Here is an 18,433-nt window from a genome sequence, read left to right as displayed (position 1 = left end):
GTTACTTACATGTGGGAGAAAGTTCTGCATTCTTTAATGCTTGTGGGTTCTTCTGTTTGCTTTCTTATAGTCTATGTATGAGAGACAGGGTATTGCTGTGATGACGCCCACTGTACCAGGGAGTCCACAAGGTCCTTTTCTGGGTATACCTCGGGGTACAATGAGAAGACAAAAATCTATAGGTAAAATGTTCCTCATGCATAGTTCATTTGTGCATTATTCACCTCTTTTAGTAATTCACCTCTTTTTGTACTTTCTTTCTTAAAGCATATTTCTCTAACACCTTTACTTCAGTGAATGATTTTATTTTTTCTTTATACAAAAGTTCCTGGAAAAATAAGTTTTTGTTTAATTTCTACATATAGCTTTAATAGCAGTAGGCAAGTGTTATGGAATTCTGATTTAATTCCTTTCTTTAAAATATTTCCTTTGTCCAAAAACAATAGTGAGAAAAAAAAAAAAAAAAGAAAAAAAAACCCACCAATATTATTGCAGAGTATTACCTAGGGCAAAATGTTATTCATTTTTATTTTGCTGTTGAGACAGAAGTGTTGTAATGCTGTGTAGTCATTTACAAAGTAATCCCTATTGATCAAAGGGAATAAACATCACTTCCATTTCATTCCAAAGAATTGTGTCAATTAATGATTAAACAAAATAGGAAAAAAAAAAAGAGCAAATAAAATTTGAACTTGTTTTGTTTTGTAGTAGTGATATTTCTCAATTTAAAAACACATTACACTGATGTAAAATTGGCCTTCTAAATTCTCCTATTATCGAGTTTATTTATGTTAAAAGCCATATTTGTAATAATGTAATGTCATCTTTTGAAATAAACCCATATGATTTTTTCCCAGTAGAATCTTCCCAGTCCCTTTGCTAAGTTTCAGTGCATCTTAAAAATTCATTAGGTTTCTAAGTTGCATTATTTTATGCATTTGGAAATCGCTAGAGCCAGGCATAAGCTCTTTTTTCATTCAGAACATCTTCCCTCCTCAATAATTGTGGAAGAAAATGTGCTTCTCTACAGCTACCTTGATGATACATAAACAAAACATTTGCCTACACATGAATGATCAGTTTAATTAAAATTCTGTAGCATCCTTTTTAATTCTGGCATCTGGTCTCTGGTTCTCTTTTCAACAAGAAAAATACTTATTGTTTGCATGAGGCAAAAGACCATTTTTGTAATTTCATACAGGCCTCGTGCCATGTGAATTACACCCTTGCATTTTAGGCTGGCTGCAGAGATGGTACAATATGAGGGATTCCAGTGGAAGGCAGTGTTTTAATATGCTTTCTGATTTTTAGGAATAACAGAGGAAGAACGGCAGTTTTTGGCTCCTCCTATGCTGAAGTTTACCAGAAGTCTTTCAATGCCTGACACCTCTGAAGATATCCCTCCACCACCGCAGTCCTTACCCCCTTCACCACCACCACCTTCTCCCTCTCTGTACAACGCTCCCAAATCCCCAACGTCAAGGAGCTATGGAACTATCAAACCTCCATTTAATCAGAATTCAGGTGCAAAAATTTCTTTGGTTAGGCCTGAAAATGTGGGAACAATGATGAGGGACAAAGGGATCTATTACAGACGAGAACTGGACCGCTACTCTCTGGACTCTGAGGACCTGTACAGTCGGAGTGCCACAGCTCAGGCAAATTTCAGGAACAAGAGAGGTCAGATGCCTGAAAACCCATATTCTGAGGTTGGGAAGATTGCAAGCAAAGCAGTTTATGTACCGGCCAAACCAGCAAGGCGGAAGGGGATGCTAGTTAAACAATCCAATGTTGAAGATAGTCCAGAAAAGACCTGCTCTATTCCAATCCCCACAATTATTGTGAAAGAGCCGTCCACCAGCAGCAGCGGGAAGAGCAGCCAAGGGAGCAGCATGGAAATTGACCCTCAGTCTTCAGAACAACCTGGGCAACTCCGACCTGATGACAGTTTAGGTGTCAGCAGTCCATTTGCAGCAGCCATTGCTGGAGCAGTGAGGGACAGGGAAAAGCGGCTGGAAGCGAGGCGTAATTCTCCAGCCTTCCTCTCCACAGACCTAGGAGATGAAGATGTTGGACTAACACCACCAACACCACGTATGAGGCAATCTAAATTTACTGATGAAGCAATGTTTAGTAGTGAAGATGGCTTTAGGCAGCTTATGTCACCATCTCCAATTCCCGCACCTAGAGAGCCTGAAAATCTTTTTAATACCAGTGATCCCAGCAATCAAAGCGATACAAGGACATTAAATACTTCATCCAAAACGAAGGGTACTGAAAACAGTACAGCGGCAGCTAAGTCCACAAATGCATCCACCTCCGATAATTACGTTCACCCGGTCACAGGAAAGCTGCTAGATCCAAACTCACCGCTAGCCCTCGCTCTCTCTGCCAGGGACAGAGCCATGAAAGAACAAACACAGCAGATTCCAGGCAAAGTGGACACTGTTAAGGCTGACCTTAATAAACCACTTTACATCGATACAAAGCTGAGACCCAATATTGAAACGACATTTCCTGTTACTGCTACTGTCTCTAGGCAAAATACTCGTGGTCCACTACGAAGGCAGGAGACTGAGAACAAGTATGAAACAGATGCAGGGAAAGAAAAGAAGGCTGAAGAGAAGAAAAATATGTTGATAAACATTGTGGATACTTCACAGCAGAAGTCAGCTGGCTTATTAATGGTTCATACCGTGGACACAGCAAAGTCGGATGATACGCCTGAGGATGAAGAGGAAAAGGGAGCTGAAATGGAACCGAGCCCCGAAAACTCCCTGACAGAGAGGCCAGAGGGGAGCGAGGAAGCTGAAAGTGAGCTGAACGTGCCTGCTGTGCCTGAGCCACCGGCATCTCCCTGCAAAACCATTGTGGCGGCAAGCTCTGTCGACGACCCAGTCATCTTGCCCTTCCGCATCCCCCCACCACCCTTAGCATCAGTTGATATTGACGAAGAATTTATTTTTACTGAGCCACTACCACCCCCCTTAGAGTTTGCCAACAGCTTTGACATCCCTGACGACCGCTCGGTGCCCGCTTCAGCTCTCACGGACTTGATTAAGCAAAGGAAAAACGGCACACCTTCACCTGCGCCATTCGTCACCAGCCAGCCAACCAATTCTTTAGACAGTAAAAAGCAAGTGGGTCTTTCAAACTGTTTGCCTGCCTCCTTTCTGCCACCCCCTGATAGCTTTGACAACGTCACTGACTCTGGGATTGAGGAGGTAGACAGTCGGAGTAGTAGTGACCATCACTTAGAGACAACCAGCACTATCTCAACAGTGTCCAGCATCTCTACCTTATCCTCGGAAGGGTGTGAGAACGTGGATACTTGTACAGTCTATGCAGATGGGCAAACATTTCTGGTGGACAAACCCCCAGTACCTCCTAAGCCAAAAATGAAGCCCATAATCAACAAAAGCAATGCACTTTACAAGGATGCGCTAATTGAAGAAACTGTAGACAGCTTTGTTATTCCTCCTCCCGCTCCACCCCCACCTCCCATCAGTGCGCAGCCCAATATGGCAAAGGTTGTTCCCCAGAGGACATCTAAGCTATGGGGGGATGTGACGGAGGTGAAAAGCCCAATTCTCTCAGGCCCAAAGGCTAATGTTATTAGTGAATTGAACTCAATACTCCAGCAAATGAATAGAGAGAAATCCTCAAAGCCAGGGGAAGGATTGGAGTCACCTACTGGAACAAAAACTGCAAGTCTCAGTACAAGGTAAATGTAAATAACCAAATAATTTACCAAAGAAGTCTTGATTTTTTACATCTCTCCCTAACTTTTACTATTACACAAGTTAAAAAAGAATGTACCTTTTATTGTACATACTTGTTACATGCATAGTCTCTGATGAACAATTTTACAGAGGGCAAGATTTTCCTATATCACCAAGGTTTCTGTCATCATCACCCTAGGACAGGGGCTCACTCAGTATTCTCCACTTTCCGAGGTGGTTTGCACAAGCCTGTCAGTTGTTTTGACATGAGTTACTTAGATTTATATTTAAGTAGCACTCTTTATTTTTTTCCTTTCAAAATGTGATGATAATTTAATTTTTGTTCAGTCTCACGGCTTATTTTGGCTTCAAACAGGTAAAAAAATGTTTTTGTCTAGGCTTACTTCACATTCACTGCACGATATTTGATTTTTACTTGAATCTCTAATAATCCACCCTATGAAGAAGTATGAGGTCTGCTCCAAACTTAATGCCATCTTTTTTATTATGTTGGCCCATGATGTCAGAGGTGGACGTTGGTGGTGTGGTAGTAGAGGTTGAGCCTCCCGACCGTTATTCCATTGCATTTTATTGCTGTGCAACAGATGGCAGCGGAGGGGCAGTCTGACCAAGTGGTGTCTGACATGGAAATGTGTATGCAGCAAAAGCGTGGAATTGAATTCCTCCATGCAGAAAAAGATGCCACACGCTGGCTTTCATTAATGCTTTCTGAACATTTATAGAGACCACATAGCGGATGTGAGCAGAGTGAGGCAATGTGTGGTGTGTTTCAGCAGTGGTGACAGTGACAGCGAGTCACCTCCGCTAATGCGGATGTTTATGAGTGCAACATGCAAATCCTTGTTCACCACTGGCAAAAATGCATAGTTAATAGTGGTGACTATGTTGAAAAACAATGTTTTGTAGCTAGGAATTTGCTCCATCGAAGTAGTCTTGTTCTGTTCTTGGTATTTGTTGTAAAATGGAAATAAATAGGAGACATTACTTTTGGATTGAGCTAAGTATGAAGCCATCTTAGAAAATTTCTTTCTGGCATCACTTTACATTGTTCGTAGTTTTGCTAAATGATTAATTTATTGTCTCTAATCACTCAGCTTTACTGGGTTTAAGTTCTTACTTTCGGTTGTCAGCGCTTGCTAGTGAATAGTAGTGATGTCTACAGGTTCAAAAATGTGGCTCATTTCACCAAACAGCACAATCCTTGTAGTGCAGTGTAATGCATTTCCAGAGAAGTTATATCAAAAAGTACTTAGAGTTGTCAAACACCATTAGATAAATTCATAGGTAATTGTGTAGTCACTTTTCTCTGGAATATGGTGAAGTTTGCAGCAGTTAAATGGACCTTTTACTGAAGTATTGCGTATTGTTTGTCCTTTCCTGCATCAAAGAAATTGGTGTTTTTTGGATTTTTTTAGTTTTGCTTTTTTTTTTTTTTTTTTTTTCAGCGATATAGTGCTGATTTTGCTTATTAAAAAAGGCAACCCTTAAGTAAATTTTATTATAATTATTCTGCTGGATAATAAATAACCTGGCCTTTGAAAAACTACTGTTCTTCGCATGCATTAAGATGATTTTCTTTTAGGGAAAGGATGGCTCTGTTAAATGCAAATGATTACTTATTCAGAAAGCAGTGTGATCACAAGCCTCAGGGTCAGGCCATTACATTATTTCTTTCAAGCTGTAAGTTATTAAATGGTCACAGGATGGTATGGAGGTTATATGTCTTTTAGGATGAAAGGGTGGAAGAGAAATGCCGGAATTCTGGAATTCCTATCAGTATTGTTTGACTAATTGGTGTAGAAATTGAGTTGCCTGTATGGGAAAAGCTTTTAGTGTAATGAGAACTATACAATGAAAAGATATATAGTGGCTGCTTGACCAAGACAGTCTTAACCAAAGTTAGCACAACAACTGAACCCTGCCTATGTAAGTTTGAAAATATCTTGGGTAAGCATAAAATCAAAACTTGTGCGCTAAGTTTGAATCATCTTGCAGATGACTCCAAGAGTTTCAATTTGTTTTATTCTGCCTATGTCTTCAATTTTCTGCTTGGGCTTCATCCTTTAAAGTCATATGAACGTGTTGCCTCTGACTTCATATATATATAATATGTTTATTATCTTGCATATTTTATATGATAGTTATTTCCAGGTTGCAGTGTAGGTCTTTATCATTATTTTATTAGTTAATAACCAAGGCAATGTACAGTAAATATACTGCATTTTTGAAAGTACTGCATTTTTGAGAGAAAAAAATGAGAAGTAGAAGCAAATAGTTACCTCTTTTCTGTGAAAAGAAATTTATGCCAGTAGAAAGGACACAAAAAATAATTTGCACAACTAATTCACTTTACTTGAGAAATGAAAATAATCATGTAAGAAAGAACTATACCATATGTATGTCATTTTAGAGAAAAATCTTGGACAGCAATTGGAAATTATTTAGCTTTTCTGTCCTTTAGTCTTTTTAATTCTTATAACTCAGCTTTGGCAAACAGTTTTCGTTATGGACTATGGAGTCTATAGAGACAAGTGTTGACCTAAAACTTGAACACAGGAAGTTCCGTAGTAACATGCGATAATTATGGTGGAGTACTGGAACAGGCTGCACAGAGAGGTTGTGGAATGTCTTTCTATGGTGATATTCAAGACCCATCTGGATCTATGGTATGGAACGTGCTTTACTTGGGGGGTTGGACTCAGTCATCTCTTGAGGCCACTTCCAATCCCTGCAATTCTGTGATTCTGTGACTCCATTTGGAAGTAAAAACTCACAAGGAATAATTTAAATCTGGCTGAAATCCTACTTCTTTCCTGAGAAGTCTGCCTAAATGGGTGTATTTGCAAACTAGAGAGAGGGATCTTGAGCTATAAAAAATAATGAAGTCGAACCTTGTCCAGCTCTGAGACTAGAGAGGGTGAGGGAGGATCAATTTCTGAGCTGGAGAAAGAGTGGGAAGGAGGGAGCAAAAGGCTAGCAGCAATATTATCACAGTGGAGAAGTGCTCCAATTTCTGTTTTTTGTTTTGTTATACATGTCCTGGACTGCCTATGTTTAATATCAGTTCTGCTCTTGGAAGTGCCTACATAAAGGCTGTGGATGCATAGTAAATGCTTCCCAGACAAAGCCTTATTTTAACTGCTTTTTCTTCTACTTTACCTTTAAAATGTTAAATAAATTACAGCCTTTCTAGCCTGATCGCATGATTGCCACATTTTTTTACAAAGTCATAATGTATTATGATCAGGGAATACCATCTTGCCAAAGTATGAAAGTTAATATTTCAATTGTAAAGCTAAATTTTTTCACTTTTTTTTCTCATATTATAAAACGTACATCAACCAATTGTAGGACTTACAGCCCTTTTCTTTGAGGCAGTCAGAGAAAAGGAGCAAGGAATTTTAGTTTTCAGAAAGCAAGGATTCTGCTGAATTAAAGAGAAGTGATGAAAAATGTGTAGGTCTGTTCATATACCCTTCAGCCAAGGAGAAGTAGTGGGAAGTATTATAAATAGTAACGTTGTTCTCAGGCTCACTTGGGTTCTGCTCATAGCACTAGCAGCCTGATGAAATTAAAATATATATTTCTTCATTGTGAAACATGAAGTTATAGCCTAGGAAACTGCTCTAAATACCTCAGGAGTTATCTCTGTACAGCCAGTGGATATACAAATGTCACTCAGTCACAGCAATTGCACCGTTAGGGCAGCATGAAGGTAAATTAAATTGTAAATTGTTTGGGAATAGCTTGTTACAGAAACCTGCAAAATTGATCTTCTTTATATGTTTTTGACAAATGAGGATCATAAAGAGATTGTTCTGCAATACTGAGCAGCATTCCTCTCTCAATTATTACATTATAAAAAACCCTAGTCTTCCTTTTTTCAACATACATAGGTTTAGCAGTAATTCCACACCATGTATTTATAGTTTTCTGTGTTTTCTATGGAGACACTGAGTTGAAGATTTTTAAATAGAGCATGGAAATGTTTGGCTGGAAACCATCTGCTGGAAACCATCAGAGGCAGTGACCAGCTGCAGTCCAGGAAGAGGAGCCTGGGAAAGGACAGAAAAAGAGGAAAAAGCAAAAGGATGTGCTTGTTTCATTGTGCGAAGGGTTTGATCAGCAGGCTCTGGACCAGAGCTTTTGAATTCACATGGGCTCTTCCCACTCTTCATATTGGCCATCACTCACTTTAAGAAATTTTGGAGCTGATTCTTGGAGATGCAAGTTTTCATCTGGTCCATCCATGTAGTCAGGATCTCACAGGCCACAACAACCAGCCATCACTTCCTCCTCTTCTGCCCAAAATTACTTACAGCATCAGCTCAGGGCATTTGAGTACAGGGCCCTATCTGAGCCAAATACTCAAGATTGGGATGTGCTGCCCTGAGTTGCATTGCCCATCCCAGGGTTTGGACACGCTCTGTGCTGGGAGATGAGGGTGCTTTCCACAGCTGGGCAAAGAGGAGGGGAGCACAGCAGCATCTCCAACCGCAAGTCCTGCACTATAAATATGGCAAGGCTACAGATTCTCTTGAGAGGCTACTTCTGTTGTATGAAGCTGCTAAAAGGAAGGAAGGAGAAGGCCAATGCAGGGTTTTTATCAGGTTAAGAGGAATGCTCGCTCTGTGAACCCAGCAGTTGCTTAGCAACATAGTGATCAAGAGCAAGTTGCAAGCTGGCTGCATAACGCCGGCAGGATTAACACAGGACAGCATCATGCTTCCACTTCTGCTCTTGTGTGCTAATAAGGAATAATGAACAGCTATCACTGCACCCTGCCATCACCGCCCCAAAATGGTTGATAGCTTGGAGTAGGGAGGAGCTAGTTCTGTTCTGAAGGTCTATCCTGCTTCCCAGACTGTGCTCACAGAGCATTTGTGTGTGGCCTCCTGGCAGGCTGAATGTCAGCCTGGCAATGGGAGTGCTCATTGCAGATGTGGGAGTTGTACAGAATGCTTAACCATGCAGGATCAAGTCCTTCAGGAAAAATAACCTCTATTGTCTTGGCAGAACAGGTTTTAAAGGGGGAAATCCTGTGGTCAGGCTTTTGTGCATTTCTAAGGGCTTTTCATTTGGATAAGTCCCCATATTTTAACAAACAGGTAAGGCAGAATTGAACTTAGCAATGAGTGCGTGGCTCTTGACCCTACGTTTGGTTTATTCTGGTTATGAAACACGCTATCTAATAATTATCAAGCCTTGATTTTTCAGTTTACTGTCGTCCCATTAGCTTCATTTCATATCATCAACCATTTGTCAGCCATTTTCACAGGATTGCTTGCTTTGTCAGTAATTTTTGCAGCAGCTCAGTCATTCCATTTTGTCATTTTTATTTGCTCTCATGGCTGCTGCTCTCAGAAATGGGTCATACCGAAGTGCCATGAAGTAAGTGTCAACTATAAAGCATAGAGTACTCTGAGTTGTACATTCTGTTTCTTTTTAATGCTCACTCGATGCTATTGCATTTTAGTGATTTTGATACAAAATGCAGTGTAGATTAGCTCTCCCTTATCCAGAAATGATACCCATTCTCAAACCAGAGATGGGATGTTATCTCCAACTGAAATGAAAGCCACTTTCATCAGGCGGGTATTCAGCAAAGATTTTTATAGTGTGAGCACTTAAGAGTAGATTCCTGAACTTATACCCAGGCACCTAAATATGGAGACATAATTTTTCAAGTGCACCAAAACTCTGTTTTTAGGATGTGTTTTTGAGAGAAGGGGGAATGATAAGCACACTTTTACATGCTTATGTAAGCTCTTAAGTAAAGACGAACTAGCCTTGAAATAATCAAGCTGTGCTGCAGTGGTAACTGCTGAGTCTGTCTCCACTGGAAGCAGTGAGGTTTTCCTTTCTCTTTCCAGCTTGTCTTCACCTTTTCCCTTCCAGTTCTCCAGAGGTAAGGCTGAGGCAGCCTTCTGGCCCTCAGCCTCCAGCAGCACCTTGCTGCTGTTTCTGTACAGCTGTGTTATTCACATGGAAACTGTTGTTCATCAGCAGCTCCCACAGAGCTTTGGTGATTATTCCTCACTCAGCTGAAAAGCATTACCTGCAACAGACACTCACCATTCCTCATTTCTCTTCAGTAAAATCATGCTATTATAAGAAGCTGTGTATCCTGCCAGTCATCATACCAATGCTTGTTCTTCACCTTCTCCCAAAACAGTATTGTCTTACTTTCCTACCATGCAATTTTCCTTTGACAATCCAAAAATACAGTACAAATTTTGCAAGAGGTGAAGGCAAAGTTTTGGATTTGCAAGTACACAGAAAGCTCTAAAAAGTTAATTTCCCACAGTACCCCATATAGGGCATCTTTTCTCCCACTTTTTCTCCAACATAGTGGAAGAGCTTTGTCAGAGACAGCAAGTCTTCGGGAAAGTCAGAGAATAAAACTGCTCTTATAAGAGAATAAAATAGCTCTTATAACCCAAAGTGGTTTGGGGTTTGAATTTTTTTTGTTGTTTTGTTTTGTTGTTGTTTGTTTTTGTTTTTAATGGGAGGCTCTTAGGAACTATTGCAGCATGCCATCTTTCACTGATTTGCTTTCATTATTAAGTTAGCAGTGAATTTGAATCCTGCAAATCTGATTTAAAATTTAAAATCATTTCTTGCCTACAATCTGTGGTGATGACTTACTACTCGGAGACATAGGAATTATATACTGTGGTTTTAATATGAGACAACATAATGGGCATTACCATCAGTGCAGCCTTACAGCAGCAAATATTTACAAATTAGTTCCATATGCTGATGCTAACAGGGCAAATTTTATTTAAAATAATTATCAGACTTTTCACTTTCCTAAAATGAAATTTGGGTTTAGGTACGTTTAATATGTATTTAGTAAGCTTAATGTAACAGATGACCGAATAAGGCCTAAGAAATTGCTCTTATTAAAAATCTGGAAAACCCACAACGCAATGAAAACACTCCTGCTCTCCAGCTGGAACGTGCTTGCCCCTGTAATGACCAGGATACCATCATCTGTGAAATGCAAGACAGCTGAGAGTTTCAAGGCTATCTGCACCAGATGGTGCTATAGATGACATAAATTGTAAGTGGGGATGGATGGGAGTTTGCACAAAGGTGCATACTTTTTTCCATCTGTAACACACTGGAGTTGATACAGCAAGTGAAAGTAGAGGGGGAAAAAGAGAAAAAGAATCTTGGAATAGAAGACTCGGGACAGGAAGTCTGGAAGTGCAGTCATGGGCCCCAGCAGGCTCATGTAGCTGTTACAAGGCTGAGCCTCTGCCACAAAAGCTGCAGAGCCAGCTGCAGAACAGCAGTCAGAAATAAAACACAAACTTTGTTTTGCAGGTTACTGAGTGATTTTGCAGACAGCAGTGACCTCAAGTCACCGTGGTTACATTTCCTCTCATCTTTAGGTGGTTACTGCAAAACTGGTCCTGCGTAGGACTGCTGTGACAGAGTGTAGTGACTCACAGACTGTATTCTCGGTGTGGAGAACAACTGGGGGGTGTTGCTAGAGGATTAAGTCTGATAATGAAGTGCTCTGAGCTTTCTGATAAAAGGGTTAATGTTTCTATTGGCCTTTGTGCTGAACTGGCTATAAACTGAGCTAGTGTCGAAATATCATTCATCAGCTAAAATAAGTTATGATCATTCTAGTGTCATATTTTAACAGCCAGTAGTCCTGAACCCATGGCTTGAGAAAAGCCAGATGCCCACAGATCTTTTAATAGTGATTGTAGCCATGAGAAGCCATTACTTTGATGCAGCCTGATGGGAAGAGCAAAAGGTCCAGTGTTGCCTCTGTTGCTTTGCTCACTCAGTACTTCTGCCTGTGCATGAGAAGGGGAGGTAACACAGGTCTACAGAACACTTAAAGAGTGCACAGTTTACTTTGGGGGATTTTGTTTTACTGTCTTGATGTAGTTTATTTAAAGGAGCAGTGACAGTGATCTCCTGAACGAGGATGTACAGGGAGTGTGTGAAAGGAACGATAGAGAAGCAGCAGCAGGAGCAAGTTACAGGAGCGAGCAGGAGCTGTTGGCCAACTAACAGAAGTTACCCTCTGCTGGCATCTACCATATCAGAAGATAAATTTGCATCATCCATTTGATACTGCCACAGAGGATGGCAGCTCATTTCTCATATTTGCAGTACAAGAACGTGAGTAAAAGGGTCAGTACTAATAAAGGGCTGGGGAGAGATTTCTTCATCTCTGCAAAACCTACCTTGCCTTTCTTTCAATCAGTAGTACAAAATTATCCCAACCTATTTCAAATAAGAGTTTTTTGGATTCAAAATTAGATCGTGTGTTATTAAAGTCCATGAGACTCCTAGTGCTATGTGGGTAGAAATATTTTTTTCCCCTTGATTAGTAGAATTGAATTGTTTCTTGCCATTGACTTTTATGTGTTAGAATGCTTAGCTCTAGTCTTGGAAGACAATGTGAGCCATTAAGCTCCAAACAAATCACAGGAAGCACTCCAAACCTTGCCAAGCATTTCTTTTCTTTGTTAAATTACAAAGACCAAAGTGCTCTAAGTCTTGTTCCCACTGTGTTTTAAGTGAAGTGCTGATCTTTCAGCTCTCAAGGAGATCCCCTGTTCCCTTTGAAATATATGGAACAACCTGTGGGAAATCATTGGGATTGCTCATGTGAATAACATGTACATTCTCCAAACAGTTATTCTTAGTGCTTTTCTAATAACATGGTATTGGATCCTTATTTGAAAGAGGCTCGCTGTGCTGTGAGTGTGCTGTGCGTGTCAGTGTAGAAGCACTGTAGGCTATTTGACATCTGAGTTTGTTAATTATGGGCTGAATTATGTGGGGATTAGACAGGAAGAGGGCTCACATCAGCCAGGAGCAAACCAAAGAACCACTGAAGAGAGCCTCCAGATCAAGGCTTCCAAGAGTAACTATGGCTGCTTGTATGAAAGAAAGGGATTAATAGCCCATTATCATTGCCCCAGGTGAGTTGCCTGTATTTCTTCTTTTTGAGTAGTTCACAGGAGCAGCAGTTAGGATGGATTTTGAGAAGTACTGGGACCATCACCTTTTTAATCAAAATTTTAACCACTCTTTTAATAAGAATGTGGGGAACCAAAGTCAAGTCATGCCCCTTCCATGGGCGTTCACTGCACTAGGAAACAGATCTGATGGAGCAGCCTAACCCCGAGTGCCTTGTGCCTTGTCCTCCTTCTCACCTATCTCAGTGTTCTGCGGGGGGGGGGGGGGGGCTTTGTTTATAAAGCAGATCTTGTGGTGAGGGGCATGACCCAGAGAGAGCTGACGTAGTTTTGCATGGATCATTTCTGGTACTTCATTTACTGGCAGTTAATATAAGATCTTCAAGCAGTCACTCAGATAAAGACCTGAGCTGGTTCCACAGCAGGACTTTAAAACGAGGACTCCAGAACCCACACTTTTTCTTTGGCTCTTTTATGCACAGTAGTGAATCTGCATTATTTATAAAAGCATTTGTATCTGCCATTGTGCCCTAAAGTCCTTGCCTGTTCTGCCCCAAGCATGACATATCAAGCATGGGGACAGTCTGGCACTGAGATAAAGAGGGATTCAGCCTATCTGAGTGAGAAATCCAGCTACAGCATCCGTCAGATCATCCCCTCGAGTCTATGGCATCACTTCAAAGATAAACAAATCCTTTGATCTGGAAGTGCATGAAATTACTTGGCTGAAGGTGTCTCTAACTGGAAGGGTATTTTAAAAGTGAGAAACTCTGGAGCTTCAGGCACCCAAAAGTTCAGTGAAAGATCCTGTATTGTGCATGCTGACTGGCACAGCTGTCTCATGAAATGTAAGGGCTGTGTAGGTAAGCGTTTTGTGAACAGACCTGAGCCCCAACCATCTGCTTCTAAATTTGTTTTATAGACACCAGACAAAAGTAGGTTTGTCTGCTCCTTCACCCACCCCACCAGCCTCGGCAGGAGAGACTCTCAGCAAGCTTCATGCTTGCTTCATTTGTAATCTCAGATTTCCTTTAGGCAGGAGATAGGTGCCAGTGACGTGATTACAGCTACATCACCTCTGGGCATGCAGAGTGACAAGAATTTTGTCTCCGCAAGTTTTGTGGTGAAACTGACAAAGTATAATTTCTGTTTAGAAAAAAAATGAAAGATCCAGAACCTGAGTCAATAATGTGCTTCCAATACTTTCCATACCTACTGTTACTAGCTGTGTTACCTTACAGTGTAGGACCTATAAACTAAAACTGCTCTGTGTAACGCAGGGCAGATCAACTCCTGACTGCTCTGTGTGGGTAACACTAAGTGCCCATGTGCTTACTGCACACGGCGTTCCTCATTTAGCCATGAGATAATTTGTTATAGCCTTAAAAAACAGCAATGTGCTCTGAAACGTGTTCCTCTGAAGTGCTGATAAGCAAAGGTTTTGTTTTTAACTACAGCTTAAGATTGTTTTATGGGAAAGATTGAATTATGCTGTCTTGGTACTTTCTACCTGCTACTGCTCTTTAAAAAAAGTTATACTATTCTGACGTTCCAAAGCCACGTTTACCATGTGTTGATAGGGGTACCACTGGCAGCTGATGTGTCTAACTTTCCATGTCTGTTTACAATTTCAGGAGCACAGAAGTCATGAGTACTGTCTCAGGTACACGAAGTACAACAATCACTTTCACTGTCCGACCTGGAACCAGCCAGCCGATCACACTGCAAAGCAGGTCCCCAGACTATGACAGTAGGACCTCAGGAGCACGGCATGCTCCAAGCCCTGTGGTTTCACCAACAGAGATTAATAAAGACATCATGCCTGCTCCTCTGACTGCTTCTGCTTCAGCTTCATCTCCTTCTCCAACTCTGTCCGATGTATTTAGCCTACCCAGCCAGCCCCCCTCTGGGGACTTATTTGGCTTGACCACAGGGCGCAGCAGGTCTCCTTCTCCCTCAATATTACAACAGCCAATCTCAAATAAGCCTTTTACAACTAAGCCTGTCCACCTGTGGACTAAACCAGATGTGGCAGATTGGTTGGAAAGTCTAAACTTAGGTGAACACAAAGAAACATTTATGGACAATGAAATAGATGGCACTCATTTACCAAATCTACAAAAGGAAGATCTGATAGACCTTGGAGTGACTAGAGTTGGGCACAGAATGAACATAGAAAGAGCTTTGAAACAGCTGCTGGACAGATAAGAATAGCTATTTTGCCTCACAAACTTCTGTTGATAACTAGAGATGGGCTGGTACTGAAATACCCCAAATGCCTTGTCTGTCTGCGAGTGCCAGCAAAATTAGGGGGGAAAAATAAAACAGTTTAATTCCTGGTACTCAGGTAATGCAGACTATATGTTACACACCCAAATATAAATCTAAATGTGTTGCACGAGTGGGGCCATTTATTTCAAAGTTGTGGGGAGATACAAGAGAGAGAGAGAGAGAAAACTGTTAACTTCAAAAATATTACCATCTATTGATACTGCCCTTCTCCTGGAACCATTACAGACCAGTTTTCTTTTAACTTCAAATTGCAAGCTTTTTTTTTCTCCTTAATTGAAAAGCACTGTATTCTTTTCTTGACATTCATTCAGACTCCCAGCAGGTTTCCTTTCTGAAATCTTAGTTTATTTAAAGAGGACAGATTGCTTCATTACCATTCAAATCCACTTTTGTTAGCAGAGGTACAATATTGAGACAGGTACAGGAGTTCATATAACTGTTTTTTTACAAAGTTTAGCTCTCCGATTTGTTGGCAGAGAAGCTGGTTGTTCTGCTGGAATTAGCTCAAAGGTAACCTTGCTCTGTTTTACCTGGTATTTCTTTATTTCTGCAGTTATATTTAGCATTCTTCCAAGGTGGCAGAACAAGTTCAATACATGCTCCATTGACGTGACCTGTAAGACGATGCAGATATTTCATAAAAGCTGAGAAGGAATGCTCACTTAGAGGTACAACAAAATGAAGCTAGTTTGAACCTGAGACCCCCAGTTTTCAACCAGCTAAACTACTGCTAAGTCGCAATGTGAACTCTGCAAATCAGAAAAAAAATTGGGTTTATGTACAGCTGCATCTTCAGGACTTCACAGTCAGATATCAAATACGCTGAACCCTGAGTGATATTGTCTAATCCAGTGAGTGAGAAGTAGTTAGATATTTTGAACATCGGGCCAAGAAAGATTAAGTAGATGAATGTTCCCATTGAAGTCAACGAGAAGGTTGCCAGTATTTTAAGTAAGAGAGGAATTTCAAGCTGTTAGCAGAAATAGAAATAGTTTATGTTGCTTAAAAAGAAAAAAAAGAAAAGAAAAATAAAAGAGAAAACTAATGCCAAGGTAGACCAAGGTATGTAGTGTCCCAGAGCATATGTGCTTAAGGGGCAAGGGAAGTAGTAGCTATCCGGTTTCTCGTTTTTATTGCTATTAACAAGTATGGGCTCCTGGACCAGAAGAGCAGAGTGAGCACCTTCCGGGGGGCTGAACGCTTCCCATGGCCACCCGTGATTGCTGTGCAGGTGGCAGTGAGCACGCCCTGCTCTGGGCCGGAGCTTCCAGGAGACCTCGGCAGCAGGGGGAGCACACATTTGGTCAGTCTGACTATTTCATTTTATTATTTTTTTTTAAGTTAACAAGTCTCTCTCTGCATGTTTGACCTCCCCTTGTAATTAACACCTCTAAATATCTGTGAGTTTTGTAGGTCTTTATTAACATAATACTCAAGATGTTCAAGGTGGATAAATTGTGTGTGGATGGCTAGACTGCCTACCTACCATACTTTCAGGTTCTCTTACATTTTGCAGGATACCTGAACTTTCTTTCCTTGATATGTTCCTTGATATGGTCCAGCCTATCTCTAATTTTTTTATTGTGATTATTTTTGCTCACAAACAAGTGTCTAATTAGGTCTGCAACAGCCCTAGTATGAGTACATAAAGTTTAGCATTTTAAATATCTTTCTTTACTGCAAGTTTAAATAGTTGTACAGATAGTTTATAAGCACAATATTTTAAGAAAATAAGTGGCTGGTCTACTGGGCAGCCTTTGTGCCACTTCAGTGCTAGAAAGTGAAAAACAACAAAAAAAAAAACTTTTGTGGTTTAATACTATTTCTGTGGAATAATTATAAAGTCTTGACCTTTTTAAAATCAACCTCATTTGGATGCATCTGAACCAGCAGAGCTGTGTTATATTTTCTATCTTTGCTAGAACTTCTACAAAGGAGGATGAATATTTCTTCAAAAGTGGTTATAGTTACCAACGCATTGGATACTCATAAAAAGCAACTTATTTAGCCTCCTGCCCCCTTTACGGAACAACAAGTCCTTTGACTTAACATCTGTTACTACGCTATATTTGTATTTGAAAGTTCCAAGTAACCTTGTAATAAAAACCAAGTACTAAGGTGTTTTACTTCCAAAAGTACTGCATTTTTCCATAGGTGGTGTAGAAGATGACAGTCTCATTCAGATAGTCAACACAGACAACTTGAGGCCATCAGATACTTTCAGAAGTGTACAAATGGTAATTTAGCCATCATTGTCTTCCATTTGGTGATACGACAGAATTCAGTAAATAAACCACTAATGCCATGCTCTTTTTTTTTTTGTTTTTTGTTTTTTGTTTCTTTGGGTACAGTTGATATTACCTCTATAATATGTGCCAGAAAATACATTAGAAATTATGGTAGTAACAACAATGTAGAAGTTGACTTTGAAGCTGCTTTTTACTCACAACCTTATTGTTGAATTTCAGTTTAACGAGTGCTGACGTTCACGGTCAATTACAGTTGGTGGTAATCCCTTTCTAACACAGGTGTGTTTCTTGCCTGTCTACCTTTTCAGGTACTGAAAGAATAGGTACAAAATCATTAGCAGAAAAGAGGTTTGAAACATCAAAGAGCTAATGAAATAGTTTATTTTTACATCGTGTCTTACAAAGTAAACGTAACGAGACCTGAGAGGACCTCCTTTCACCAATAAAATGCACCTCTGCCAAGATGAATTGGTCTCTAGCTCTGTTTGATGATTTTGCTACAGAAAGCAATAGTAACAGATACGACGTTGCCTCTGAGTATTTTCGTCAGTCTGGAAACGTTGGGGGGAGGAGAGAAGACCCATTTATTTCATGCTTCTATGATAGTGAAACACAAGTTGTTAGAGATCTATGAAATACATATTCTGGGTTTTAGGATCAACTTTTGTTTATATACTGTAATTTAAATAAATTGCATTTACATGCCTAGTTTCTGTAATATTTGTGTATACAATACCAAAATCTTACAAGATGTAAATTGTGTATAACTGCACAGACTCCTTTCCGTAGGTGTCTGAGAACATTTTCAGTTGAATTCATATATTATAAAATGACTAGATGTGACTGTTGATTTACAGAATTTACATATCACAAAAGTTAATTATTTGTGGTACTTAAGTTAATAAAATAGTGATTTTTTTCTCCGTTCTTAAAAAGCATTACCCAGTTGATCTGGCGATGATTATGTGTATGAGCCACAAATATTGATAATTTTTCCATTACATTTTTTCTTTTCTTTTCTAGATATTACTATGTTTCTCGCTATAGTTTGTGTAAGAACTTGTGTTCACGTTATCTATGTTGCTGTAATTTTTGTGCTTTAATTCCTCTTATTTCAACTGATTAAAAGATCAAGCTCCTGTAACTTGCACTTTTCCCCAATCCTTAATACTCTTGTATGGCAACCAAAATTACT

At 40.0% G+C, this 18,433-nt stretch overlaps 1 protein-coding gene across 1 annotated transcript in view; it reads left to right on the top strand.

The window, feature by feature from the left end:
- The window catches only part of SHANK2 (SH3 and multiple ankyrin repeat domains 2), a 344,135-nt gene extending 325,702 nt beyond the window's left edge, over positions 1–18,433 (top strand). Inside the window, exons 25-27 of the mRNA XM_042868615.1 lie at positions 71–182; positions 1,312–3,724; positions 14,332–18,433. Coding sequence (XP_042724549.1) covers positions 71–182; positions 1,312–3,724; positions 14,332–14,905 — 3,099 coding nt within the window. The 3' untranslated portion in view covers positions 14,906–18,433. The remainder of the gene's footprint in view (positions 1–70; positions 183–1,311; positions 3,725–14,331) is intronic.

This window comes from Lagopus leucura, unplaced genomic scaffold (assembly GCF_019238085.1).
Source record: "Lagopus leucura isolate 7727_CA_CO unplaced genomic scaffold, USGS_WTPT01 Super-Scaffold_1, whole genome shotgun sequence".
Classification (NCBI taxonomy): Eukaryota; Metazoa; Chordata; class Aves; order Galliformes; family Phasianidae; genus Lagopus; species Lagopus leucura.
This window is presented reverse-complemented; position numbering and strand designations above follow the sequence as displayed.